Consider the following 27,929-nt stretch of genomic DNA (forward strand, 5'->3'; position numbering starts at 1 on the left):
GCAGGTGCCAGAGCCCAGGGGGGAAGACACGGCCCGGGCCGGGGTGCTGAGGGGAAACTGGGTGAGCTGCTCAGTTTTCCCTGCCCAGGAGGGGACATGGGCTGTTACCGGGCCTGGGAGACCCCACCACAGACTCTGCTGCCTGAAAGGGCAAGGAGGTTAACTGCAATCACACGGGGGCCTGACTGCTGCCCCTGGACCCCTCCCCACCACCCCTGACAAGTGTCCAGGGACTCGCCCCCGTCTTTCTGAGCTGCTTCATGAGTGTTCTCAAATCTACTGAGCAAACGCAGGGGTTCCTGGGAGTCCCACCTGGGACCAGGAGCAGGTGGGGGCACCCCTCGTGTCCGAGCCACGGGCCCTGGTCTAGGCTCTGCAGGACCAGCAGACTGAGGTCACGCCGGGCCAGGCCTTGTGTTCTCCTGAGCTCGGCAGCACGTTCACCTCCACCAGGCCTTACATAACTGTGGCCGAACCCAGCGACCTCTAGAAGAACTTTAGCCAAAACAAAACATTAAGACCCAAAACAAATAAGCTAGAGGGACTCTGGCCCCGAAGGCGCAGCCCGCCCAGGTGATGGCCGAAGACCTTGGCCACGAGCCCTGAGGTGGCTGGTGTTTGGCGCAAAGGCTGGTCCCGGTCTCAGGCAGCACAGGGAGGAGCAGGTGTTAGATGACACGGCCACTTTATATTAAAGTTTATTACATTTGGGAAATCTACTGTACAGGGAAAAACCCATTGGATTAAGTACAGTTTTGCCAAAAGCAAAAGACTATCACTCTTTGGAAGACATTCCTGTTTGGGGGGCGTGGGGGCAACGCAAAGGTGAGCTTGGTCCTCTGCGAGGAGCTCAGGGCGGGGGTCCTGAGACCCTTGCGTTCATTTCCAGGATGCGTCCCACTGAGACGGCGCCAACACAAGGAATTTCAGGCACGGCTGCGGGACACTCTGGCCTTGCCGCCGCCATCCCAGCCCAGTCTGCTCCCCCACGGCCGCGTGCAGGCCCCAGGACCCAATTCAGGGGCCCGGCCACTTCGAGGGAGGCCCCAGGATAGCCTGGGGGGCCAGGCGGGGGCCACGAGAGGCGGGCTGGTCCTGTCGGGCACGACAGACTCAGGGGACACACAGACTAAGCGTACGCATAGGCGCCGGAACCGGCGCTCCTGGTTCACAGACAGAAACGTGCCCTGGAGTGCGCGGCGCTCTCCCCGCGTGGCTGGGGACCGCCGGGTCAGCTACCTTAGCTCAGAGTAACTGAGCCTATGGGGCGCGGGGCAGAGAAGCTACAGGAAACGTGTGCAAAACAAGTCGATACATGAGAGCCCCCCAGGACACCGGGACTCTGGGGACAGCCCCAACACCTCCCCATCACTCGCGGCTGAGCGCCCCAAATCCCGCCGACCCCCACCGTAAGTGCTACAGACGCATGGGCCGCAAGCCCCCCGCCCCGAGGTCTCCCTGCCACAGCCGGCCACCAGGTCCAAGCAGTGGGGTTCCCTTTGTCTCCGGAGCTGGGCCTGGGGAGCGGCTGCTCCATTTGGAGAAACCGAGTCAGAACGGTGCAATGCCAGGGTCTGGCTGTGGTGGAAAGATCACGAGCAAGAAACTCCTGCACCCCAAGTCTTTTGGCAGAGGTCAGAGAAGCAGAGTAGCCCTACCCCCCACGCCCCCCAGGCTCCGGGCGGGGAGCAGGTCGGGGAGGCAAGTGGGGCCGGGAGAGGTGGGGGGCGGGCGGGCGCTCAGGCGTAGAACTCCTCCTGCCTGCTAGGCTTCTGGTAGGCGCCGCCGTTGGCGTGTTTCGGCTCCTCCAGGGAGTAGCTGCCCTCGTCCTTCTTCTTCATCCGGTACAGCATGAAGCCCACCAGGCACACGGCGAAGACCAGCCCCACGAGGCCGCCCGCGATGACCCCTGGGGGGACAGGGTCCACTCAGCCGCGCCCGGCCAGCCTCGCACCCAGGGGTGCCCCCGCCCCACCCCGGGAGGGAGCTCACCGCCCCGCCCCGCCCCGCCCCGCCCTGGGAGGAGCTCACCGCCCCGCCCCGCCCCACCCTGGGAGGAGCTCACCGCCCCGCCCCCACCCCGGGAGGGAGCTCACCGCCCCGCCCCGCCCCGCCCTGGGAGGAGCTCACCGCCCCGCCCCACCCTGCCCGGGGAGGGAGCTCACCGCCCAGCACTTCCTTCCTGTCCAGGAGCCCCTGGGAGGTGCCTGCACTGCGGGGGTCCGCGGGGGGCTGGTTCCGAAGGTCAGTCTCCACGGCAGCCGTGCTCTCCCCGGGGGCTTCGAACACAAAGTCCTGGGGGGCAGGACAGCAGCTGGTGGGTGGGTCTCCTGCCCGCCCAGCTCCACTCCAGACCCAGACTCCGTCCCCCAGTCCCGGCTTGCCGCTCTCGCTGACCCTGCCTGGGCCATGGCACCCGGTGCAAAGCGCACGTTTCACCCGCAGATGACATTCTCGCTACCCCGACGTGTCAGATAAAAACGAGCCTCGCGGGGCGCCTCACCCTCAGGGCAGACCCTCGCTGCTGGCTCTTCATGGCCCTGCCACTTGGGCCCCACTTCCAGGCTGTCCTGCCCTGGCGCAGGGCGAGTGGGACCAAGTGACAGCCCTTCGCGGTGGGGAATGTGACACTCTCCGGGCACAGGAGCCTGGGCTCACCTTACACCCAGCCCGGGCCCCAGCCCCTCCCATGCCCCCCGTGAGGACAGGACGCCAGGGCAGGCACCCACCTGCTCGCCGGAGCCCTCGCCTGCTGGGAACTGGCTGGGGTCTCCATCCACAGCAGCCCTCTCCGTGGCTGCAGGGCCTTCATCCTCCATGTCCAGAGCATGAGGCTGGAGCTGTTCTGGGGCTGCGGGGGCTGAGGTCTCGGGGTGGTCAGGCTGCGTGTCCCTGTGGGGACGGGAGGTGGTGGGCGCCAGGGCAGTGGTGGCTCTGGGAGTCGAGGCCCAGTGGGTGGTCGGCTGCTGCGTGGCCCCCCTGGGAGGGTGGGTGGTCCCCTTCCCCTGGGTGGTGAGGTCAGGCTTGGCTTCTGCCGGGACCGCTGTGTGCTCTTCCACGGGTCCCTCGACGGCCGTCAGGAAGGGGCTGGGGTCCGAGCCGGTGGGCTCTGGAGCCGCGGGCATGCTCGTCGGGAGCCATGCCTCCTTCCAGGTGGAGGAGGGTTGGTGTGACAAGGTGATATCCTGCAAAGCACCTACGGAGCCAGAAGCAGAGCTCGTGGGTGGGGGAGGCCCAGCAAACCTGCACAAGCCACGCTCAGGCTGGCAGGTGGGTGGAAGGGATGTGCCCACCCTGGGTGAAGACCTGGGCCCTGACCCACAGGGCCCTGACCCACAGGAAGGGGCTGCACCCTTCCCTCCATGAGACACTGGGGGGCTGCAACTGTCCGAGGCTGAACTCGACTGTGGACATGGATGCAGATGCCACTCTGTGCCATTGCAAGCGCCCAGGGCAGCCTGTCCCTGGAGCCACAAAAGGAGCCTTTCCCCGTCCCCACTGGGAAGCTACAGCCTCCTTCCTCAGCTCTCACCCGTCTTCCAAGGTCCAATCAGGAGCTGCCCCCTCTGAGGGGCTTCCTTGACCACCCCCCACCATGGTCTCTCTGCCCGGGAAGAGGAAAACAGGAAGGATGAGGGAACAGTTATTGACAGTCTCCAACCCACGCGTCTCTGTGCTCCCCCACAGTTCCTGGCAGCCTCATAAGGCTGGGGGTCATCCCCATTTCATGGATAAGAAAACTGAGGCTCAGAGAGTCAAATACCCTGCACAAGTACAGAGGAGAGTGTGAACCCGACTGTCTGCCGTGGGCAGCCCCCAGGACCTCTGGCCGCACGTCCACTTGGCCCCCTGCGGGCTTCCCTGTGCCCAGGCAGCACCCTGTGGTGGAGCTGTGCACTCGCTGGACACCCATCTGACCTTACCTGCACCCGAACCCGAGAAGTTGTCAGAGTCATCCCCAGAGCCATCCTGATCTTCGGGGGGCACACCGGTGGCCATGGTTTGCTGGAAAAGGATCAGAAAAGGGTGTGAGTGGAAGCATGGGTGGGCCCTGCAGTGTCTGGGCCCCGTGAACTCCCCCACCCTCCAGGGCACGGGCAGGAAGCGCCCTATAGCCCTCCTGCCCCCCAGCACACCCCTGGGGAGGGAGCCGGCAGGATGGAGCATTCCGGAACTTAGGGGGGCCTTAATCCAGGGAGCCTCAGGGTCCAGGGCTGGCCAAGGCTGCCCTACGGGGGGCTTTCAGGGGCCCCAGGCAGCAATGCCCAGTGACCTGGATGCAGAGGCCGCCTGTCCACGCACTACGGGGGAGGGACGCATAGCAGCAAGTGTCTGCTGAGGTAGGTGCTGCCCCAGGCTGGGAAAGGAGGGATAGGGCACCTGGCCAGCCCGGGGCCAGTCGAGGCTGCTCTGGGAGGGGCTGCAGGGGTGTGGGGTGGGCATGTCATCGAGGAAGAGCTCCTGGCCCATCAGCTTTCTGTTTGGGGAGCGGGCGGCGGCAGCGGTGGCAGTGTGACAGATCAATGTCGCTGGCTCGTGTGCCTGAAAGTGGCCACGATGGGACACGACCTCTTGTATCCTGTTACCATAACAAAAACTGAGAGGGACGAGAAGAGTCCCCGTCCCCAGCCACAGCGGCCAGGGGCATACATCACCTCCAAGAGGAGGCCCATAGGAAGAAGGCTGGCAGAGAAGCTTCCAGAAGGCAGTGGCCAGCCTGCTCCCAGCAGCCCTGGGGAAGAAGCCGTGATCCCTGAGACCCCAACTGTCCAGCCGGGCAAGGGGCTCTTGGCCAAGCTGTCTGGGTCACAGCCTTTCTCTAAGGCTTCGGTGGGGCCACCAGCTGGGCCTGCAGGGGGCCCAGGGATGTCCGCCGGTGACCGTACTGTCACCCACTGACACCAGCCACCGGGCCCAAAGACCTCGGCTTTCAGCTGCTCCCACCATCAGCAGCAGGTCGCACGCTGCTCAGCTTGTGCGACAATAAAAACACAAATCCCTTGAGCCTCAGCTGGCAGCAGCCTGTGCTCTCAACCAACCAATTCTAAAAGTCCAGCTGCGTGGAAGGAGCCACGCAATTCTGAGGTCCAGCAGGGTCCTCAACTTTAAAAATGGGGGAACCACCTTCCAGGGGCAGGAGGAGAAGAGCCCCCAGCCCTGACCCATGCTGGTGCTCCCCGCCCGGGAGGGAAAGGCACCCCCAACCCTGACCCACGCTGGGGTCCACAGGATGCCAGCAGGGGCCGATGGGCCTGGGGCTCGCAGACCCTGGAGAGACCCGGGGCGGAGCCTCGGCTGTGGGTGCTCTAAAGGGAGCAGGCAGCATCGGGGGTGCCCAGTCACCCCACAAACACGGCCCATTCATCACAACATCAGACCCACAGATTTCAGCTGACCCTCCCCTCCACCCGCCCTGAGGCCGAGCTGAGCCGGCTGCGTGGCGGCCCTCACCCCTCCGCGACCCGCCCAGGGTCCAACCCCCCAACCCATCACAAACGAGGCCTCCGAGCAGCGTCCGCAGAGCCGACCCGGGGTCCGGGTGAGGCTGGGGGTCTGCAGGTTTAGCAAAGCCACTGGGCTTGAGGCCAGGCCGGACTGTATGTCGTGGACCCCCGCCTCAACCCCGCTGTGTCCGGCAGCCAAGAAAGAGGCAGGGGGCAGCTTCCCATGCACCAGAAGCCCCCCAGTCGGAGGACATGGCCTCCTGCCGGGGCTGGGGGTGCCCCGAACCCTGCGACTCCCAGCAGGGGGATGAGCAGGTCAAAATGGAGTGCAAGATGCATCCGTTCCAACGTGGGGCCGAGCGGGGACCCCCTGGGTTTGGGGCAGCCTGTGGCAGCCCCCCCGACGAAACCCACAGGAGCAAGCAGGAGGCTACGGCTGAGGCGAGGAGGCCTGGAGTGGACGGGCTCCCAGGCGGGGACAGCCTGCAGGGGTTCCTGGTACACGCGGGCCGCGAGGGGGGTGGTGACACTGTCCAACGCCCTGCCCACCTGCCCACTCCTGTCCACTGACCCGGTGCCTCAGCCCAGGCTGAAATGCCCGAGTACACCCGAGGGGCCGGGCAGGGAGGACCAAAGCACCCTGGGACAGGGGTCTCAGAAGGCCTGACCTGGGAGCCTCGAGCGGAACGAGCCCCCACCTAGGAAGGGCCCCTCCATCACGGGCTGGGTGGGCAGCTCTGCCCTACCTGGACCTGATCCCCCTAGGCAAGGGGGTGGCGGAATCATCCAGAAGCTCCCCTACGGCTCCCACAGGCTAGGCTGGGCTCTAGGATAAGGGGCCCACGGCTAGGGGGAAGGGAGACCCAGGTGACATGGGCTTGTCCGGCTTGGGGTGTCGAGGTGGCACAAAGCCCTTCCTCCCCGAAGGCTCACTTCCTAACTGGAGAGCTGGGCATGGAGGACATCACTGCTCTCCCAGCTTCAGCCCCGAGGCCCTGGCACCTCCCCGCAGGAGGCCTGCGGCCCCCACCCCCATCACCCACCCCGGACCCGCCAGGCAGCCTGTGTACTTCCAGCCCGACTGGCGCGATGATTTCTCAGCTGGCGCTGTCTCCGCCCAGGTGCAAGTCAAGCTGGGGCCTGCAGGTAGGATGGGCAGGGAGTGGCGGGCGCGGCCTGGGCAGGGGACCCCAGGAGGCTCCTCCCACCCGCTGCCCCCGCAGGACGTGTACAGTGAGGGGCCTCGGCTTGGGGGGGCCTGATCCCGCCCATCGGCACTTCCCCTGCCCACACTACCTGGCTTCAGAGGTCCCCACCCCTGCCACTCAGAGACAGAGTTCACTGCCCTTGGGGAGTCCAGGCACAGCACCCCAAGGCCCCTGCATGGTGGCTTTTGGGCACTAACATCAGGGCTTTTACAGGTGGGAAACCCGGGGTAAAACTCACAGGCCTTTCCACTGTCCCAACTGCCAGCTGGGGCCACCCTGGGAGGGCTGGGGCATGCCATGGGGTGCCTGTGGGAACACCAGGGTGACTGGTTGAGGGAGGGTGACCCCGGCATCCCACCGCCGGGTCTGTGCCTGAGCCAGGCCAGGCCAGGCCAGCAGCTCAGCCCTCCCGCCTCCAGAGCCTGGCGCCGCTGCGGCAGGGCCTGCATGCCAGGGCTCGTCCAGGCACAGGCCAGCGCCAGGCGGGCGGTGGCGGGAGGACCAGTTCCACTGCTTTCCCCACCGCCCAAATGCGGGCGGGGCCGGGTAGGGCCAGCTTTCACTTGCACCCCAAGCCCCGGGCCTATGCGCCGGGTGCCCCTGGTAGCCAGAAGCGGGTGTCTATACCCCAGGACTCGCAGAGGCCCGCAGGCGTCACCAGCACTGGGACACCTGCCTCAGGCTGCCCCTTCACAGTGGGGTCAGACAAGGTAGTGACAAGGGGGCTCCTGGCTCCAGCAGCCCGTGGCCTCACTCTCCTCCCCAGGGCAGGGGAGTCTCGCCCGGGACAGCTGGGCACAGTGGCCACTTCAGGGCATGCACCACAAACATGGCGCATGAGGGGCACTGCAAGGGACAGGTGGGGCGGGGCTGCACTTGATCACTCACTCAGTGTCATCCTTCCCTCTCAGCTCCCCAAGGTGGGGTATGGCCAGGGCAGGACACCAGGGCTGCCCCTTCAGGGGGCTCTGGGGATGGCTTCCCATGTGGCAGCTGGGACCACCACTCCTCCACTCTCAGTCACCAGGGCACTGGTCCTCCCCAGCCTTGGCTGTTCCACGCAGCTAAGGCCAGTGCTCAGGGCAGGACACCCCAGTTGGCAGACACCAGGACCCCTGCCGGAAGCCCGGCCCCACCAACCCTCGTGAGGACCCTAGACGTGCCATCCAGATGACCAGGCCCTGGACTCCACAGGGTGCAGGTCTGGCGCCTCTGGCATGGGTTCCTGGAGACACTCTCTCCTTGATCTGGCTAAATAGAGCATCCTCGAGTTTCACTAAGGCAGAAACTGTAGCTGCAACAAACCTCAAGTCAGCCTGGTCTCTAGCTGTGTGAATCCAAGGGGAGGCACCCCATTTTAACACCAAAATTTCTCCTGTCAATATCCCTTCAGTTAGTGTCACATATCCCCTTTAAAATAAAAATCTTCTGTGAAAATGGAGGGTTGTTAGTCATTCACACTATAGTACAAATCAATTATATATGGGGCAGGGACTAATTCTGAAACTGGGGCACTGGGTAGGAGCTTTGGAAGATGGGAAAGGATTATGAAAGGGAGACTGGAAGATGCGAACAGCAATTTTTTTTTTTTTTTACCTGTGTCAGAATTCTGTCACCAGGCAACCTCATACCCAAGCAAGAAAGATGCAGTTCCCTTTGTTCTGGCTTTGAGTCACAGGTGCACATGGCTTCTCTCACCTCCAGAACAATGGGCTAGCCTGGAAACTGGCCTCTGAGATAAAGCACGATTCAGACAGAGGAAGCCCGAGGCCCCTGGGAAGTCTGGGCAGAGACAAAGGAAGGGCCGAGTGCCCCTGAGGAGGTCCCCTGGGGACCCAAGGCAATGTGGGGCTGGCCGGTGCTGGCTTGGGTGCGGGTGGGGCCCCAGAGAGGCCCTTTCACAGCAAGCCCAGCCCCTCCTGACTTGCCCAGCCCCAAACGCCCGGCGCTGAGCTACTCTGGGCCAGGGCAGCATCTGCAAACCGTGCTGAGCTCAGAGTGACCCCTTTAAAGAGAAGGAGACACAGCACTCTGCCCAGGTCTCAGGGACAGTTAGAGGATTAGGAGGTAGAAGGCAGGGCTGGGGGGCGAATCTAAGGCTCAGCCTGGGCTGGGGTTACCTGAAAGACAAGCCCAGCTGAATTTAGCCTTGTAAAAAGGAAGCAGTAGTAATCGCAGCTAATATTCATTGAGTATTGCGCACCCGAAACTAGCCTAGGCACTTGACCTGAATTAACTTAATGTTCACGGCAGCCTTAGATTCTAGTTCCGTGTCCATCTTACAGATGAGGAAGTTGAGGCAAAGGGGACACACAGCTGACCCAAGGACACGCATCTACTGAAGAGGCAGTGACAGGGTTTGAGGCCAGGCAGTCTCGCTCCAGCAGGCAATTTGCCACCCTGAGTGAAGGAGGTGTGTCCCTCTGGGGAGAAAAAAGCCATTGCTTTCGCTGGATGAGGATGGGGGAAAGTGCAAAAGGAATGAGGGACCCTGCACCCCAGCCCGGCCTCATTAGCGCCCACAGAGACCCCAGCTGCCCTTCAGGACACCGAGCAGCCTGGAGGCTCTGGGTACAGGCCACCGTCCCACTCAGCCAGGGGCCCTGCTGCCAGCGCCTCCTGCTCTGTGCCCCAGGAGAGCAAAGTCTGGCTGGCAGCAAAGAGAAGGGGCACGAGCCATGCCTGCAGACCCTGTCACGTCAGCGGTGCTGGGGAAAGACCAGCTGGGCATTCACACAGGGGATTCCACGTGGGTGGGCCCCAGGCACGGGCTCCAGGGCTCCCCCGAGGCAGCCGCAGTCAGCCTCAGAACATCCCAAACTTGCTCCTCCAGGCAAGGAGAGGACCCCCAACCTGCCCCACATGATTTCACTGGATCCTTTCCAAAGTCCTGAGGCACCATGTGAGAAGCCCCATGCCACAGGTGAGAAAATTGAGGTTTAGAGGTAGGTAAAGCCCCTGCCCAAGCCCACCCAGGGGAGTAGAGGCGCCAGGCAGGACACAGCCCTTTCTGCCCTGGCCCAGGGGGCACTAATGGGGAGGCCAGCCCCTGCCGGCCCCAGGCCTGGGGCCCCTCCATGGGTGGTCACAGCCAGACCTTCCACAGGGAAGAGAGGTGGGCCGGGGCCTTCAGATGGGGGGCCCTAAGAGCGACCCTATTTCAGGTGGGACAGGGGCTGAGGCAGGGGGCTTTTCACACTCCCACAATTCCCAGGGCCCAGCACACCCAGCGCTGTGCGGACTCAACCCGGGGCGCCCAGGGGAGCTTCCCTCAGGCAGGAGGGGAGGGGTAGAGTCTGAGGGACCCACCCAGCCATGAGTGGCCCAGCCTCTGCGCTCACAGCCCAGCTCCTCCCGGCACCAGCACCCGCGGCACGCCGCACCCCACTTTCCTCCAAGGGAAGCTGGAGTGACGTCACCGCATGACGGTGTCGGCTGCTCCTAAACGCCCCACTGCCCGGGGCCCAGCGAGCCCAGACCTGACCCCCAGGCCCGCCCGGGCGCTCCCCGGGGAGAGGAGGTGCCAGCCCGGGACACGCCAGGCACAGCATGGCCAGGGGCCAGGGCCTTGGGGATGCCCCAAGACCCCCGACTCTGTGGGTACACGAGCACCTTGGCCGCCCCTCCATGCCCCGCAGCCCACCCCCTGCGACCTGCCTGGCCCAGGCCCCAGAAGCCCACTGCCTCGCCTGCCGAGGGGGTGCACTGCACCCCAAGGGTCAGCGTGGCCACACACAGGGCCAGGTGGCCCCGTGGGAACGGCTGCTCAAACAGCTCCCACAGGAACGTGGGTGCAACAGGAGCTCACTGGCTTGGGGCCCAGAGGCCGGAGGCTGGCCTCCTCCGGGGCACAGAGCCTGCTGCCTGGCCAGCAGTCTTTGGGGTCCCCTGGCTTTTCCCTCACATGGCAGTGCACGTGGCGGCATCTCCTCTTCTCCGTAGGCTTCCAGCTTCTAGCTGCCCCTGTGGCCTCTCTCCGTGGCCTTCTCCATGAGGCTCCAGCCATAGGATGAAGACCCCCGTCCAGCTGGCCACATCCTAACTGGTCACCTCCCCAGAAGCTCCTCCTTACAGTGGGGCCACACGTCTTTCTGCGGTAATAATGCCAAGCCACCACGCTGTCCCTGCAGGGTTTGGGGGGGACTTAACACCTCTGGAGATCAGTGCAGCTGCCCAAGGCCTGAGCCTCTTCAGCCCCCCACCCCTGCTGGGGTCCCCACTCCAACAGCACCTGGGCAGGAGGGCAGCCATGAATGTCTGCAGTCTAGAAAAATGGCCTGGCCCCCCCATCTCGCTCCCCCTTTGATGAACTGCGGGACTCTGGGGCAAAGCTCTTCCCAGGCTGGGGACAGGGGAAGGGGCTGTGGCGGGAGGGGCTTCAGTGGCCACCGCCCCCTCGGCTGTCTGCAAAGCGACTCTCTTGTCTGGTCCAACAATGGCCACCCCCTCTGACCTGTCCCTGGCCCCCCCACACCCAGGCAGGCTATGCAAACTGCAGGGGGCCCCAAGCCAGTCAGGGCTCCTGAACCCCTAGGGCTCCAGGCAGAACTCACCCTGGGGGGCAAGAGCAGAGGTAAATCTGCCCTCCCTACCACAACCATGCCCAGTGCAGGGGTCGTGTACACCAAAAGCTGAACCTCTGCCTTACAGCCCCTAGAGCTGGCCGACTGTGCCGCCCCCACTCTTCAGTCCCCGTTTCCCATGGGCTCACTGAGGCCAGGGGCGGCCCACTCAGCAGGAAAGAGGCCAGGCCAGGGCCAGAAGGCAAGCCTGTGCCCAGCTGTGCCCTCTACCCAGGCCCTGCCCCGGATGGGCTCACAGTCATGGCCAGGGGGGTGGGGGAGTCTCCGTGACTCAGCTGATGAGCGCAGCAGTAACACGCCCACTTTCCTCACTGCCCCCACCGCCCCAACCTGCCCGACATGACTTCCGTTCCCGTTGACGAGCGGGCCTCGGGCAGGCGCCAGGGTGCGTGCACATCAGTCACCTGCCCCAGGCCCAGCCTGACCTTGCCCATGGCCTCCATCCACCTCCTCCAGGCAGCCTGCCCTGACTGCCACCACCGAGGGCACAGGCAGGGCACAGGTCCTTCTCCCTGTGACCCTAAAGTCCCCCAGGGCCAGCCTCACCCTTCCGTGTGGCTCTCTGAATGGAAGGAAGGCCCTTGGAGCAGACAGGGGACAGGGGCCCCAAGGGCCACTGACCTGCCCAAGCCATTGCTAAAAAAGGATCAGGAAGGACAGGGGATGCAGCCAGCCTTCTGTGTAGGCATAACTTCTGCAGATATCTAAAGTCAAGGCTACAAGCAGCGTCTGAGCTGCAGCTACAAAGGGAAGAGACACGTGTGCTGGTTTGGAGCTGTTATGCACCCCAGAAAATGCCATGGTCTTTTACTCCATCCCTGTGGGCACAGACCCATTGTGGGTGGGGCCTTCTGGTTAGGCTATTTCAATTGAGATGTGACCCAGCCATTCAAGGTGGGTCTTCATCTTTCCTGGAGTCCTTTATGAGAGGATAAAGGATGCATAAAAAACAGATGAAACTGAGAGAAACATGCAGAGAAGCTGAGAGAGATGAAGCTCAGAGAAGCTCACAGAGAAGAACACCAAAGAAGCCGAGAGGCAGCCACTGAAGCCAGAGCCTGAAGGCAACGAAAAGCGGGAGGAAGGGGCATTAGAAGCCTACCACCTGCCTTTCCAGCTGGCAGCGGTGTCCCAGGTGCCGGCGGCCTGCATTAGAGACCAGGTATCATCCTGCTGATGCCTTGAGTTGGACATTTTCACAGTCTAAGAACTGTAAATTGTAGTTAATAACCCCCCTCGGAAGAGCCTGCCTGTTTCTTTTATATGCATTCTGGCAGCTTTGGCAACCGCAAAACACCATCAGAAGAGGGGAGGCGTGGGGGTGGGGAGAAAGCTTCCTAGTTTTCCAGGGGCAGTTGCATACAGGTGAGGGGCCAGCTTTCCCCCAAACCAGGACGACGACCTAAGGAGGAGAGTCAGCTGGGCAATGCCCAGTGGCCTCCCAAGGGGCGGCTGAAGCAGGGATGTCCACAGACAGAGCTCCCCTTCAGGGGAAGTTGTAGCAGGGGTCTCCAAACCCACCCGGAGTCTGGAGTTACCCAGTTGCCATGGTGACCCCAACCCAGGCCTGCTCCAAAAGCTACCCCTGTGGCCTCAGGTCTGTAGCTCCCACCCAGGCACGCCTCCAAACACATGTGCCTGCTGTCCCTTAGCACCTGCCAGGGTGCTGACGCCCCACTGCGAGGAGGTTCGGGAAGGTGCACTCCCACCCAAAGCCGGGTCTCTGGAAAAGCTCAGAGGGAAAGGGCCCTTGCTGAACGTGCTCCGGCATGCAGGATCCTGGTGCCCAGCAGCACTCTTTCCAGAGACTTCCTTAGTCCCATTCCTTCCCTCCACATACACACAGGCCCTCCAGGGAGGCTCTTAAATGAAGATGCCAAAATGGGTTATTAAAAAAGAGCAGGCAATCAGGAAAGAGTTGGTTCTGTATAATGAGACTTTTTCTCTGGCTGGACTACCCGGTTCTGGGCCAAAATGTATCTAGCAGCCAGTTCCTCACGCAGGAGTGCCACTGGCTGCACCTGGTGCTGGAGGGCGCGGACAAGGACCCGAGCCCAGGAACCCGAGGTCACATGCAACGTGCCGACCTCTCAGGCTTGAGAAAGGAGCTATTAATTCTACAAGTGTTTCTCAGGGCCCAAGGCGAAAGACTAGACATGCTGGGTGCTGCACAGGGGACAAGCACGAGGGTGCCAGGCAGACACGGGGACCCCATCAGGCCACTTCGCATCAGCCCCGCCTTCCCACATTTCCCACCTCGCCTGTTTGGGTCCCACAGCTGTCCCCTGACCTAGGTGTCAGGCCAGGAGCTCTGGCCCTTCCCTAAACAACAACCTTCAGTTGAAGCCAAGACCAAGACAGGCCTAAAGGCTCTGTCCAGGCCGGCCCAGCCCCTGCACCTGAACGCTCCACCACCCTTCCCCAACCCCGTATCTTCCAGGAGGTAAGGCCAACCCAGTCGGGCCTCGCAGGTTCCCACAGGCTTCCTGGGGGAGACCTGACAGTCTATCCATTCATCCATGCCCCACCCACCCCAAATCCTGGCTCTCCCATTTCCGGCCCTTGGAAGGAAGCTGCCAAAGGCTTCAGTTTCCTCTTCCACAAAATGTGGCCATAGTATGAACTGCAAAGGTCTGGGGTTAAGACTAAGCATAAAGAGGGGGGAAAGCACCTATCACTCAATAGCAGGAGCTCACCCACAGGTAACTCTGTCTACATCAACAGCCACCACCCCAAGCACTTTCATCTCAAAGCACTTTCTCACACTCATTATGAAAGGCACATGCACGCGGCAGAGCGAGGACAGGGAGAACAGGTGCTGCACGGCACGTCCACTTTACAGAGGAGTACATCAAGACTTGGACGGACAGTGACTCATGGAGATGACGTGGCAAAGCAGCCCCAGGGCTGAGACTGCTGCTGGGGCTCCTCTGAGCCCACAGCCGCTCCTGGCATGTCAAACAGTACAGGCGTGTGCCACACAGAGAAATGAAGTACAACCCCAGGAAAATTTAGGGTGAAGAGGGGGAGACAGCACCAAAGCTGGGAGTAAAAGTCAAGGCTCAAAAAGCGGGGTCCAAGCTACTGGGGATTGGCGTCACTTACAGCCCAAACTGGGCCCAGGAAGTGGGGGATGGTCTCCTCGGTGCTCCCCTGAGGTGCTGCCCATTAGTCCACCACGGGAGCCAGCCACTTGCGCCTCCAAGCCCTGGAGGGGAGGGTAGAGGCTGGGCACCCCGAGACCACAGTGCATCTGACATCCCCACGACTTGGGCCAGGAAGTCCACCCAGGGCAGGGAGACCCTTTCTCGGAGCCTCCAACTCTGGTTTTAGGAATAATTCTAGTAAATCAAATTGGCTGGTCTCTTAGGACTGCTGGGGAACAGCAGCAAGTCAGAACAGGACAGGAAAAGCTGCTTGCAACACTCAGGGACACAAATGTTCCTTTCGGCTGCCATCGGGCAGGGATGGAAAAGGACAAAGAACAAAGCAGAATTCAAAATAAAGCAATCCAGGGGCCAAGCCACAGAGGCAACGTGCTCTGCAGGCTCATAAGCCCAGGAGGCAGCACCACCACCCAGCAGGGTGACAGTGTCTGGCGCAGATTAAATCAAGCTCAGGATGATTTGCTGATAAGGACAGAAATATTCCAGAAAGTCCTCCCCAAAGTTAATAATACTTTCGAAGGTAACATGGATTTCTAGGTTACTGACAAAACCCGGGTATGAAGGACGTCTCATCCAGAGAAATCCACAATTCTGCTACCTCGGAGCCCAGGCCTCTCTGATCCTTTGGGCCCCTCCGGGCCTGCTCTCAACTCCCTAATGAGGCTTTACGGCCGGCCCCGCAGGTGGAGCTGCAGGTGGAGGAGGCCGCCCCGCCCTCCTTGGAGCTGAAGCCAGAAGTGACATCAGCTCCAGAAAGCTCTGAGCCCGCGGCGCCTCCCCCAGCCCCCGCCACTGCCAGGTGGGGAAAAGCCCCCGCCAGCCCTCAGCCCTCATCAGCAAGGCAAAAAGGGATGTTACGCCTTTCAAGGAAGAGAAAAAAACCAGCATACACTCCTCCAGAGCAAGCAATTTTTCTTACATGGCAGAAACAAAAGACCAGGGGGGAAAGACCCATGGAACCTTTCTAGACAAACCTGCCCTAATCCCTGGGAGTGGACTGGAGGAGCCCCTGTCCTGGTGGCCCACCCCCTCCCATTCAAAGCCAGGCACCCAGAGTGACACCCACCCCGCAGGCCCCCCAGCAGTTTTCTGACCCACTTCCCATGGGAGCGGCCAAGTGATCAGTGAACACCTCCTCTCCCACTTCAGGTGACCCCCAACTGCAGTTTCCTTTTACGAAGGGGGCAGAGGTGGGCTCCAGGGAAGCACTTTATGTTCCCACTTTGAGCCAAACATGGACACCCACTGTAAGAGGGAGTGGCGAGGGCTGGCATGGAGAAAACGGACCAAACTTTACAAAAAGAAACGAAAACCTAAGATCCCAGCCAGAGTCCGACTCAAAAGCTTGGGCCTTGCGGGCTCAGGATGAGCCCCAACCTCCAGGAAATCTTCCCACTGCCCAGCTCCAAGGACCTCCCACCCACCCCACTCCCACCCCCACCCCCACCCCCACCCCGGGGCCTGCTGCCTCTTGGGCTCCTACTGCTCTTCTGGGTCCAAGTGTCACAGTTTCTGGGTGAAAACCAATGCCTGCGACACATCATCTGCCCTACCCAGCCCCAGAAAAGCTCCCAGGAAACTCAGTCCCCAGAGATCTCCCAGTCCCGCCTGCCTCCTCACTGTCCCAGGCGCCCCGGGAAGCGTGCCAGGGTGTCAGCCCTCACCAAGCCAGCAAAGGACCCACCACCGCCCTTTGAGGCGCTGCCTGGAATGGGTGGAGTACCCTCCTCGGAAGCCTTACTCTGGGGGGGGCTCACCCGAGTAGTCCCAGGCTCCCTTCCAAAGGCTTAATCAGTCACCATGGAAGCCTCAAGCCTAAGGGAAAAGGAGACGGGGGCACCACTTCCAGGGATCTGACCGCCAGGAGGGTCCTGGAGATGAGCCCAGAAATCAGACGCCCTTGTTCTCATCTCCCCAGACCTGCCCACACCCCTAAGCATCTGCAATTCGAGAGGTATCAGGGATCCTGGGTTCCAAACGACTTCCGGGCGACACCGTCACCTGGGAAGCAGGGAAGGCACTTTCCAGATCAGTCTCAAACACAACTTCAAGGGAATGCACTGGGAAGTACCCCGAGGTTGTTATCCTAGAGGGGAGAGGCGCTCCGAGGCTGTTGCCCACCCCGCGCGCGAAGCGGAGGGGCCGGTGCCCAGCCCGAGCCGCGCTCCCTCCCTGCCCACGTGCCTCCCTGTGCCAGAAGGAGGGAAGCCGGGCTGTCCAGATGTGGGGGGAGCAGCCGCCACTTCCGGAAGGGGAAGGGCCCGGGGCTCCGCACCTCCCCTCTCCATCCCCCCGGACGGCCACCCGGCCCGCAGGGTGGGCCCCGGAGCTCCGCCACCGAGCCCGGGGCGCCGGACGGCCAGCGTTGACACCTGGCCGCCGCCCAGGCCCCAGCCCGCGCCAGGAGCCAGGGCTCGCGGGGCGGCTCCCGGGAAAGGGTCACAGGGCCGAGAACAAAGCGCCCCGTTAGGGAAGGCGGGCAAGCGGACGGCTCCGGGGACAAGCCGGACTTTCGGAAGGCCCTGGGGCTGCTCTGGGCCCGCCAAGCGACTCTCGGGAGGGCCCGACCCCTCGCCCCGGCCGCGGCCCGTCTCCCCTCTCCCTAGCCCTCCTGCGCGGCCGAGACCCGCCTTCCCAGCGCGTGGCCTCAGCACAAAGCCGGGGGAGGGGGCTCCGCTTGAGGGGGGAAGCGCCATTCCCGGGGCCACTCGCGTGGCGGCCGCGCCCCCGCCCCCGCCATGCCAACCCGGGAAGGCGCCCGCGGCGGAGCACAGCTCCCGCAGCCCAGAAGTTGGGTTGCTCCAACCGGGTCTCTCGGTTCCGATGCCAACTTCCCAGACCTTCCCGCGGCCGGCCCGACCCGGCTCCCTTTGGGCCGCCAACAGCAAGCCCGAGGGCCCCCGCCCTCGCCCGGGTCCCCGGCGCAGACCTCCCCCGGGCCCGCTTCCCGAACGCGCCTGCCCGCTCGCCCGCCCGCGGGTCGGGTTTGAATTCGCCTCTGCGGAACGGGGAGGTGGGCCAGCGATCAGCCCGTCCTTCCGGGTTCCCGGTGGCCGCCGCAGGCTGGAGGGCCCCGGAACCTGGGGAGCCGTCGGCCATCGCTGCGCGCGGGGCTCCCCTGGCCCCCCACCCCGGGCGGGGGAATCGGCGCGACGCCCACCACGAGCGTAGGGCCGCAGGGAGGGAGCCCCGGGCCTCGATGCTCACGGACCCCGGGGTGGGCCCGCGCGGACAGAGGAGCAGCCCCCCGCTCCCCTTCACACGTGCCGCCCGCCGCCTCCAGGGCCGCACTCACCGCGAGGGCCGGCGGCGGGCGCAGCGCCAGGGCGCAGAGCCAGAGCCAGAGCGCCGCGCGCCTCATGCTGCCCGGGCCGGCGGGGGGCGCGGGACTGCGCGGGTCGAGGCTGCGCGCTCGGGGCTCCCGAGGCTCCCGCCCGACCCGGGACCAGGAGGCGAGGTCGGCCGGCGGGATCCTGCTCTCTTGGGGATGTCCTCTCGGCTCGGCGCCGCTCCCGCCCGCACCTCGCCTGGCGAGCTCCGCCTTATAATAAGCGCAGAGACCCCGGGCCGTGGCAAAATCGGGCCCCCACCCACCCGCGGCGCCAGGTCTCAGGGACCGGCCCCAGAGCCACGCCCCCGCGGGCCCGCCCCCGCAAAGGCCCGCCCCCCGGCCCGCCCCCGCCCCTTCCCGCCCTACGCGGGGCCGGGCCGAGCCGAGCCTGCGCTGGGAGCCCGCGTCTTCCGCCGCTCCCGAGGTGGCGGGGCCCGCGGCGCACCCGCAGTCACCCCGGCCCAGGGCCCAGCGGCACGGCCCGGGAGAGGCGGGAGGGGGCGGCTGGGCCTCGGGCCCGCGCGCGAGCCTGCAGCGCCCTCTGGGCGAGGACGCGGGCTGCACGCAGGTGCGCAGGGCGCCCAGATGCCGGCGGGAAGGCTTTCGGGGCCGGCTGGGGGGCCCTTGGGTGGCCGCACCCCCTGCGCCCTTCCCGCGCAGCTTCCCACCAGCGCCGCCCTCTCCCGGAGCACTAAGCGGCGGACACTCGGAGCCTCCCCTCAGCAGCGGGGCACGTTCGGGAGGGGCCGGGGACGGCGAGCAATCGGCGTCTTTCGGTGAGGACAATGCCCTCCCTCCTCAGCCTCGGGGCCAAAGGGGAAAATAACGACCTGCTTTGTTCCCCCGTGACCTCGGCGCGCAGGGCTGGAGATCCTTGGTTGCTCCTACGTGATTCCTCCGAGGCCCCGGGGAGGCAGGAGAAGGTGCCAGATGACCTTCGCGCCTGGACCCGCGAGCTGACGGCTCACTCCCGCGTCCTCCCAGGCCGAGGGCCAAGTCGCCTCCGCCCGCCTGAGCCGCGCCTGAGGAGGCTCCTGATCGCCTCCTGCCGCTCCCGAGCTCCCCGGCGCCGGGTTAACGGAGCGCGCTCTCCGGGTCCGGTGTGCAGGCGGGGACAGTGGGCTGCCGGCCTTGGCTTCCCCACCCAGCAGCAGGTGTGCCGGGAGCTCGGCGGCCTCCGCCGCTCCCGCGGCCCAACCCCGTTCCCCCTAAACGATGGGGGGGGGGTCCCCGACAAACAGCGCCCGGGCTCTAGCTCCCGCCCCGGGTAGTGTCTGGGTCTCAGGTTTACAGATCTGTCTATGGGGGTGGCAGACCCTCATCAGGGCTTGGAGCGTGAGGAGGGCTCCCCGCTGCGGGGGTACCGGGGGCATCTGGCAGGGCCAGGTGCCGACCCTAGAGTCTGGGTCCCCGGGGGGAGCACAGTGAGCCCTGGGGGGAAAGGTCCTTTTCAAAGAAGGCAGCGGTGCGGCTACCAGGGTAGGCTCCCCGCCTCTAGAGGCAGCTCTGCACTCCTTCAACCAGTGTGAAGTCTGGAGTCTTGCTTGCCTTTATTGCTCAAAGTAGAGAAAGTTGGAGTCAGGGAGGATTTGATGGAGTCCTTTCATATTTTAAAAATCACCAGTTTAGTTTCCTGCACCTAAAAAAAATTTTTTTTTTAAATCAGCAGTTTACTAAAAGGCCCAGCCTCCTCCAGAACATCAGCTAGTTCCATCTCCCTACCCCATATTATTGACAGCCCCTTCCAACATGAAAAAGTTAGAATGGCCATAGCCCAAACACCCCTAAAGAAAGGGATGAAAAGATCAAAGGTGATGGTGGATTGAGTGGGACGTGAGATTTTGTTGGTTTGTCCAGAGTGATGCCCCGATGAATCCCAGAGTGATTTGAACAGTGAATAAAAAAGTATTTGCAAAGTCCCCTTTGGGGAATGGTGAGAAAGGGGGAAAATTCAACTTCTCCAAGTTGAATTCTTGATATTCTCACAAGCAGTGTGGACAACCAAAGCTATAGGCTGAGTCCCCAGTCTTGGGGTTTGTTCATATGAAACTTAACCCCACAAAGGATAGGTCAAGCCTACTTAAATTAGGCCTAACAGTCACCCCCAAGAGAACCTCTTGTTGCTCAAATGTGGCCTCTCTCTCCAGCCAACACAACAAGCAAACTCACCACCTTCCCCCTCTCTGCGTGGGACATGACTCCCAGGGGTGTGGACCTTCCTGGCAACCTGAGACAGAAATCCTGGAATGAGCTGAGACTCAGCATCAGGAGACTGAGAAAACCTTCTCAGCCAAAAGAGGGAAGAGCAAAATGAGACAAAATAAAGTGCCAATGGCTGAGAGATTCCAAACAGAATTGAGAGGTTATCCTGGAGGTTATTCTTCAGCATTAGGTAGATATCACCTTGTTATTCAAGATGTAATGGAGAGGCTGGAGGAAACTGCCTGAAAATGTAGAGCTGTGTTCCAGTAGCCATGTTTCTTGAAGATGATTGTATAATGATAGAGCTTTCACAATGTGACTGTGTGATTGTGAAAACCTTGTGTCTGATGCTCCTTTTGTCTACCTTATCAACAGATGAGTAAAACATATGGAATAAAAATAAGTAATAGGGGGAACAAATGTTAAAATAAATTTAGTTGAAATGCTAGTGATCAATGAAAGGGGGGGTAAGGGGTATGGTATATATGATTTTTTTCTGTTTTCTTTTTATTTCTTTTTCTGAATAGATGCAAGTGTTCCAAAAAATGATCATGATGATGAATATGCAACTATGTGATGATATTGTGAATTACTGATTATATATGTAGAATGGAATGATCAAAAGTTAAGAATGTTTGCGTTTGGTGTTTTTTGGTATTTAAAAACTAAATAAAACAATTAAAAAAAAGGTGATGGTAGAGTTATACAGATGGTAGAGTTATAAAAGATAGGATTTAACAAATGAATATGATTGCTGAATCATTAAATTGGTATCTCCTTTAGTCTCCAGTATCTTAGACAGCAGCTAGAAGTAAAAACCTAAAATTGTGGAATTGTAACCCATGTCAAACCCTGAAATATGTTCTACAATTAATTGTGGCACTGTGCTTTGAAATGTATTGCTTTTTTGTATATATGTTATTTTTCACATAAAAAAAAAGTCAATTGTGATAATAAAAAATATTTAAGCCCTCCAACCTCCTATATTCTGGAGCAGCTAAAAGGAAAAATGTGAGAGGAGCGTATTGTAGCCCATGACAAACTCTGGGATCTGTCCTGTAACTACTGGTTGAAGAGTGCTTTGAAAACGATTGCTTTTTTCTTTCTCTGCTTTGTACGTATGGTATATTATACAATAAAAAGATTTTTAAAAATCAGCAGTTTAGTGTTTTTTCCAAACTGAATAAACTTGTCCCAGATCAGTGTGCCTTCACCTGGACAGACTGGGAAGAAGAGCCCGCATGGAAGGGCCCTGGAGAGAAGGTGGACACAGAGTAAGGAGGGTCAGGGCTGGCTTGTGGCCCAGCTGACTGCCGGCTGGGCCTGCTTCTCCTCACTGCCCGGACCCTGCCTCAGTGTCTTCCCCCGAGAAGCTTGCTCGGAGTCCCATGGCAGGGGCCTGAGGCCTTCAGGATGCCAGGGCCAGGCCCGACAGCATGCATGGCCCGGGCGCCCCCACTGCTGGTCATGCCTTCTGGGACCCACCCAGTCCTGTCATCCAGCAACCAAACGGTGAGTGCCTGGCTCAGCAAGGGACAACCCAGCCCTGCTTTGGGGACACAAAGGCCTTCCTGCTTTGTGTTCCCACCACTGGTTATTAAATATTTTTACTATCATCCCTAGCCCATCACTAACTGCCTTGAGTGTTGCTCATTCCCACTAACGGAAAAAAAGTTCCGGGTGGAATAGGACCAGCGTCTCCTGCCCTCATTTCTGCCGCTCTTTCCCTGGTCCCACAGGGGGTCGCCTGGGACAGATGCACATGCCATTGGCACTGGGTGGGGGGAGGAGCAAGAGGGCAGAGGGAGGAGAAGGCCAGTGGGTGTGGGACGCTGGACGGAGCTGGCAGCTGTGTAGAGGTCTCCCTTGGCACAGGCTCTGTCTGTCTGGGCAAGTTAACAGTATCTGTCAAAACTTTAAGTGTACTTATCCTTTAACTCAGGAACTGTACTTCAGTGAATTCAGTCTTCACGAACATCCTCAACAGTGTTCAAGGATGCACATCTACTAAATCTTAATCAGTAAAGGAAAAGTGAAATAAATGTGAGTATTCCCAGAATATGGAATACCGTGCAACCATTTTTTCGGGGGGTGGGGAGAAAGGAAGTACACTGTGTTTATTCTAATGGGAGGGACTGATAATTCACATTGCAAAGGGGATATAACTATTACAGGGATGAAATGAAAAATTAGGAACAATAATCCAATTTACCATAGTAAGAGCACTCTGATGACTGTATGGAGGATGGATGGAAGGGGAGGGGCAACAGTGGAAAAGGAGAGACTGGTACAGGAGAGAGTCGGTGGCTTGGATTCAGACGAAGGCTCTGGAGATCGAAGTGGGCAGATCCGGGATGTATTTTAGAGCTGCTGACAGATTCCGTGGTGATGCCCACTGTTCCACTCCCCAGTCTGCTTCATCCAGCCACACCAGACTTCCTGCCGTCCACCCAGCACTCCAGCCATGCTGCAGTTCCAGGCCATTGTGCAACCATTTTTAAAATGAAGTAATGGGTAAGTCCTGACATAGAAAAATATGTGTAATAAAAAAGGTCTAGGGAAAGAAAGTGGCTTGGAATGGTGGGGGAGAACGTCTATGCTTACTCCACATTCAAGTGTTTATAATGAGAATATGTATTACTTGTTTGCTTTTTCTTTTTACATGGGCAGGCACTGGGAACCAAACCTGGGTCTTTCGCATGGCAGGCAAGAACTCTGCCTACTTAGCCACCGTGCCCCCCCCCACTTGTTTTTAATTAAAAATTGTTTACCAAATCAATTAAGATGTTTTCAACCTTAATAAAAACCTCCCCTCAAGCTGCTTGAATGACAGCACAATTACTGCATGTCCCTGAAAATCATGGGATGGGCTGGATCCATCTGCAGTGCTACCTGCAGCTCAATACCACCAGCCCTCGAGCCCCTCCTGCCCTTCAGCTCTGCCATCCCTGTGTCAGCCTCATCCTGAGGATGGTAGCAAGATGACAGCATTGGTTCCAGCCATCACAGCCAGCACCACCACGTCTAGAAGACAGCCCATCTCCACCTCGTGTCTTTCTTAGGAGTGAGGAAATAGCTCCCCAAGCCCACTTCTTTGCACATCTCAGTGGCCCAAAGTGGGTCCCCTGCCCTTCTGAACCAAGGGGAGTTGGATTCCCAACATGGGTTTAGATTTATCAGCTGGCAGCATGGGTTTGGGGAAGCTGATACCCCATCCACTAAAAATTTCAACTTCTTAAAGAGTATCAGATGCATGTGAGGGCAGCCTTAGCTCAAAAAGCTACAAAACACAGTTTTTGGTCATAGCAACTTCTTCCCATTGTGAAACATCTCAAAAGTCAGCTAATTGTTTTATTGTGAACTACTTCAAACATATACTAAGAAATAACATAATGAATGGCTGTGTAATTGTTTATTAAATTTGAACATTAAGTCATTTTTCTTTTCCTTTTATCTTTTTTATGAAATGGAACATTGTGGATCCATTTGAGGTCTTCCAGCTTATGTTTTGAGATTTATCCATGTTGGTACATGTAGCTCTGGGTCACTTTTTGACTGTTGTACGATAGTTCATGACGTTCGTATGTTGGAACTTATTCCTGAACATTTGTTGTTTCCAGTTTTTTTTGTATCACAAATAGTGCTGCTGTCAGTTCTTATATCTGACCCCTTGGGTACAGGTGTGAGATTTTCCTTAGAAGCAGAATTCCTGGGCTGTCGGTATGAACATCTTCACCTTTCTTAGGAATTACACTCAAGTATTTCTCTAAGCAGATTGCTTTCCAAAGGGGGTATGTCAATTTACTTTCCCACCTGCAGTTAGGAGAATTCCCATTTTCGCACATCCTCTGTGTGGTTTGGTGTTGTTGGACCTTTTTCATTTTGCCAATCTGGTGCATGTAAAACGATATCTTGTTATATTTTGAATGTCCCTCCCATTAAGAAGCCTTTCGTTGCAGCCTTTTGTTGCTGATTGATTGGGCAGACAATACTGGTTGTTTCCTATGACTGTTCTCTTCTTTCTTGGTACGAGAACCCCTAAATTTCAACTGGGCTCACGGCCACACAAAACTAAGCTGGGCTCATGGCCACACACACAAAAAGGCTACCTTTCCCAGCATCTTATACAGCCACATGGAGCCACGTGAGGTTTTGTCAATGATGCGTGAGCAGAATCGGGACGTGCAACTTCAGCGGTGTCCCCAAGAGGAGGCATGCCCCTCGCCTTCCCTTTTCCCTTCCTCCTGGCAGGAATGCCAGTTGATGGTTGGAGCTGTAGCAATCATCTTGGACCACGATGCGAACTTCTGGGAACAGAGACCCTGCATGGCAGTGCAGCTTGTCAGAAGGTGCTGGGTCCCACCCAGGGGGTCTCGTGCCAACCCCGGCCTGCCCAGACTTGAGTGTGATGGGGAAATAGACTTCTTTTTTGTTTAAGACACCATTACTCTAAATTTCCTATCACATGCAGGCAAATCTTATCCTAACAAATACACTAATACATTCAGATCATTCACATTAAACTTACCGCAAGTGTGCTGTCCTCAGGTCCCTCCTTACCCCTGAGCGTTGCTGTTTTATAGTTTCCCTTGCCTTCCAGGTCGCTCCACACGTTCAATAGAATGTCACTGAGGAAGAGAATGGATGTGTCTTTTCTAAATGTCACTAGAATCTACATGTCCAGGTCAGAGTCTGGCTGCCCCAAGAAATCCGTCCCCTCAGGAGGCCCTGCTAAACCCCGGGGGTGGGGGGGTGGGGGGCAGCCTTGGGGAGCCCAGGAACTCCTGCTGCTGGGGAGAGCTGGGGTTTGCTGAGCAGGGGGCTTACTTGTTTGTTCGTTGTTTGAGGGGAGAGGGAGGTGAGTGGACTACTGTCGATTCGTTTGTCCTGGTGTTTTCCTCATGAACAGTGTCCCCTGGAGCTGCGCTGCAGGGAAGCCACATTCCAGGCTCTTGGCCAGCGGGCCCAGGATTGGCCAAAGCCAGAGTCACAGCTGTGGCCTCTGGGGCATAGGGTTGGAGGCTGGGGACACAAAGCAAAAACATAAGGTTCTCATTTTTAAGGAGTTCTCAGTCTTTGGGGAAAAACAGATATAAACGATCATAAAACAAAGAAGCGAGTATAACACCAGCCTGTTTACCAGCAGCTGAAGGAGCGACTGATTCTGAAAAGTTTTCTCAGCCAAGGGTGGGGCCGGGGGTGCCTAGAAGGTCTTAGAACCTGGTCATGGATGGAGAAGGAGGATTCTGGCTAGAGATTAGTTTCCTGGGGTCGCACAAGCCTGCTGGCTTCCAACAGCACCCACTCATCGTGGAGAAACGTAACACCGCACATTCATTCTCCTACTGTCCTGGAGCCTGGAAGTCCACAAGAAGTGTCCCTGGACCCAAACTGAGGTGTCAGAGGGCCGTGCCACCTTAGAGGCTGGCAGGGGAACTCCATCTCTTGCCTCTTTCAGCGTCTGGAGGTTACTGGCCTTGTGCGGCCTGTGACCCATGCTCCAGGCTTCCAGGCTCCCTGACTCGTCTCCACATCGCCACCGTCTTCCTGTCGCCTCCTCCAGGTGTGTAAGGTCTCCCTCTACCAGGACAATGTCACTGAGGTCCAGGCACACCTGGAAATGCAGATAAGCTGCCATCCTCGGATGCTTGACTCAAATTCACCTGCAAAGACAAGCGCACTCATGGGGCCAGGGATCAGAGTGTGGATGTCCTCTGGGGCCGCTTTCCTGTCCACCTGTGCCAAGTAAAGCAGGGACAGGCCTCTGCAGGTGGGACCAGACAGAGAAAAGACGGAAGAGGAGGGAGAGCCCTGGGAGCTGCGGGGGAACTGGGTGGGTCAGGGGTAGCTCATGAGGCCAGAGCACGCTGGCCCCGGAGGGACAGACTCAGCTCTGCATTCTAGAACGTTCCTCTGGCCACCATGAGGAGGCACGGCTGCAGGGCAGGAGGGGCAGGCAGAAACACAGGAGAGGTCAGCAGAGAGATGAGGCAAGCCTGCCCCGGACAGTGACATGGGGGGGACAGTGACATGGGGGGACAGGATAGAAGTCACGGAGGTGGGGGGCCGAATGCCCCAGGCTCGGGGACAGACCGGGCCCGAAGCACGCGCGGGTCTAGACGTGTTCGGGGCAGTGGCTCTTCCCGGCAGCGCGCAATGGCCTTGGGGCCCACCGGCTCCCGCAGGCTGGGCAGGCAGCAGACCCCTCCCCGCCAGCGTGGCCGGCCCACGCACCCTGTGCCATTTCCGGGGTGGGGAGGGCCGCAGAGGGGCGGGGGTGTCCGCTGCAGGCCTCCTGCCTCCGTGTGACTCAGCCCGGGTCCGGGAATGCAGCTGATTGAGGCTCGTGTTTGAGGGCAAGGGGCGGGGGTGCTGCAGGGCCTGTCTGAGTTCCCCTCACCCGCTCCCAGCGGCTCGGAGGGGCCTGGGCCTCAGGCACCCTGCCCCCTGCTCCTCAGGCACCCCGCTCATCCCTGCACCCCTCCCCCGCTCCTCAGGCACCCCGCTCGCCCACCCCACCCCGGCTCATCCCTGCCCCCCTCCCCCGCTCCTCAGGCACCCCGCTCGCCCACCCCCCCACCCCCCCCGCTCATCCCTGCCCCCCTCCCCCGCTCCTCAGGCACCCCGCTCGCCCACCCCCCCCCCCCCGCTCCTCAGGCACCCCGCTCGCCCCCCCCCCCCCCGCTCCTCAGGCACCCCGCTCGCCCACCCCACCCCCGCTCATCCCTGCCCCCCCCCCCGCTCATCCCTGCCCCCCCCCCGCTCCTCAGGCACCCCGCTCGCCCACCCCCCACCCCCCCGCTCATCCCTGCCCCCCTCCCCCGCTCCTCAGGCACCCCGCTCGCCCCCCCCCCCCCCCCCCGCTCCTCAGGCACCCCGCTCGCCCACCCCACCCCCGCTCATCCCTGCCCCCCCCCCCCCCCGCTCCTCAGGCACCCCGCTCGCCCACCCCCCACCCCCCCACCCCCGCTCACCCCTGCCCCCCTCCCCCGCTCCTCAGGCACCCCGCTCGCTCCCCCATCCCCACCCCCGCCCTCCCGAGCGCGCCTGCCCCGGCTCTCCTTTGCCCCTCCAGGAAGCGGGAAGCGGCAGCACGGCCCCCGAGGCGGCGTGAGGGGTAGATGAGGGCCCCTGAACGCGCCTCAGCCTCGGTGCCAGACGCTGAAGCCGAAGGGCCAGGGGGGTCGTGGGGTTCCAGGCCCGGCTGTCCCTCCGGGTGGGCCGGATTGGGGCCGGGCCGGGGTGGAGGAGCGGTTCGGATGAAGCGTCCGGGCAGGGCCTGGAGTCACGCAGGGAGCAGGGTGGCCCCGGGCTGTGCCGTCCCCGCAGCCAGGCCGTGAAGTGGTGCGGCGCATGAGCGGGCGTGCGCACACATACACACACACACACACACACACACACACACACACACACACACACACACACGTGTGCGCCGCGTGTCACCCCCAGGCCCGGCCGCGTGTGTACACTGGCACGACGCATCGCCAAGGGCGTCCCACCCAGCATGGGGTGAGGTCTCTACCCCGTGCCCTCAGGGCCTCAGGAAACAGACTTTCCACAAGGGAGTCGCACCTCAGGACCCGGATGTCTATCAGAACCGTAAGGGCCTGCTTCCCTCCCCGCCAGGACGGGCTGAAGCCTTGGGCGGCCTCGCGTGGCTCAACCCTGAAGCATCTGGGCTCTGCATTGCACAGTTCATGAGGGAAGCAGCAAGCTGGCCCCTCTGCTGGTCACCGCGGCTGGTTCTGCCCGCAGCAAGCCGCAGTCACCGCCCACCAGCGAGCCGCCAATCGCCTCCCACCAGTGAGCCGCCAATCACCTCCCACCAGCGAGCCGCCAATCGCCTCCCACCAGTGAGCCGCCAATCACCTCCCACCAGTGAGCCGCCAATCCCCTCCCACCAGCGAGCCGCCAATCACCTCCCACCAGCGAGCAGCCAATCGCCTCCCCGAGGGTAACCAATTGCCATATTAGGAAGACGCTAGCAGCCATTC

The 27,929-nt window shown here is 60.5% G+C and overlaps 1 protein-coding gene and 1 long non-coding RNA gene across 3 annotated transcripts; both read right to left on the minus strand.

Moving 5' to 3' along the window:
* Positions 1-685: 685 nt before the first annotated feature.
* Positions 686-18,682, minus strand: SDC1 (syndecan 1). 2 transcript variants are annotated; one of them, XM_077152164.1, is made up of 5 exons: positions 18,564-18,682; positions 3,924-4,005; positions 2,730-3,196; positions 2,166-2,295; positions 686-1,909 (listed from the first exon to the last, which is right to left on the minus strand). In XM_077152164.1, the coding sequence occupies exons 2-5, from the start codon at positions 3,997-3,999 to the stop codon at positions 1,740-1,742; spliced, it is 843 nt and encodes a 280-aa protein (XP_077008279.1). In that variant the 5' UTR covers positions 4,000-4,005; positions 18,564-18,682; the 3' UTR covers positions 686-1,739. The 2 variants fall into 2 exon arrangements, with proteins under 2 accessions (XP_077008279.1, XP_077008277.1); XM_077152162.1 differs by lacking the exon at positions 18,564-18,682 and adding an exon at positions 17,698-18,010.
* A 4,656-nt stretch (positions 18,683-23,338) lies between these two features.
* Positions 23,339-27,694, minus strand: LOC143675929 (uncharacterized). The gene is made up of 5 exons (XR_013171689.1): positions 27,508-27,694; positions 25,076-25,598; positions 24,763-24,957; positions 24,464-24,563; positions 23,339-24,257 (listed from the first exon to the last, which is right to left on the minus strand). It is a non-coding gene; the product is annotated as an uncharacterized LOC143675929 (long non-coding RNA).
* Between the last annotated feature and the right edge of the window lie 235 nt (positions 27,695-27,929).

The sequence above is a fragment of the Tamandua tetradactyla genome, chromosome 3 (genome assembly GCF_023851605.1).
Source record: "Tamandua tetradactyla isolate mTamTet1 chromosome 3, mTamTet1.pri, whole genome shotgun sequence".
Taxonomy (NCBI): Eukaryota; Metazoa; Chordata; class Mammalia; order Pilosa; family Myrmecophagidae; genus Tamandua; species Tamandua tetradactyla.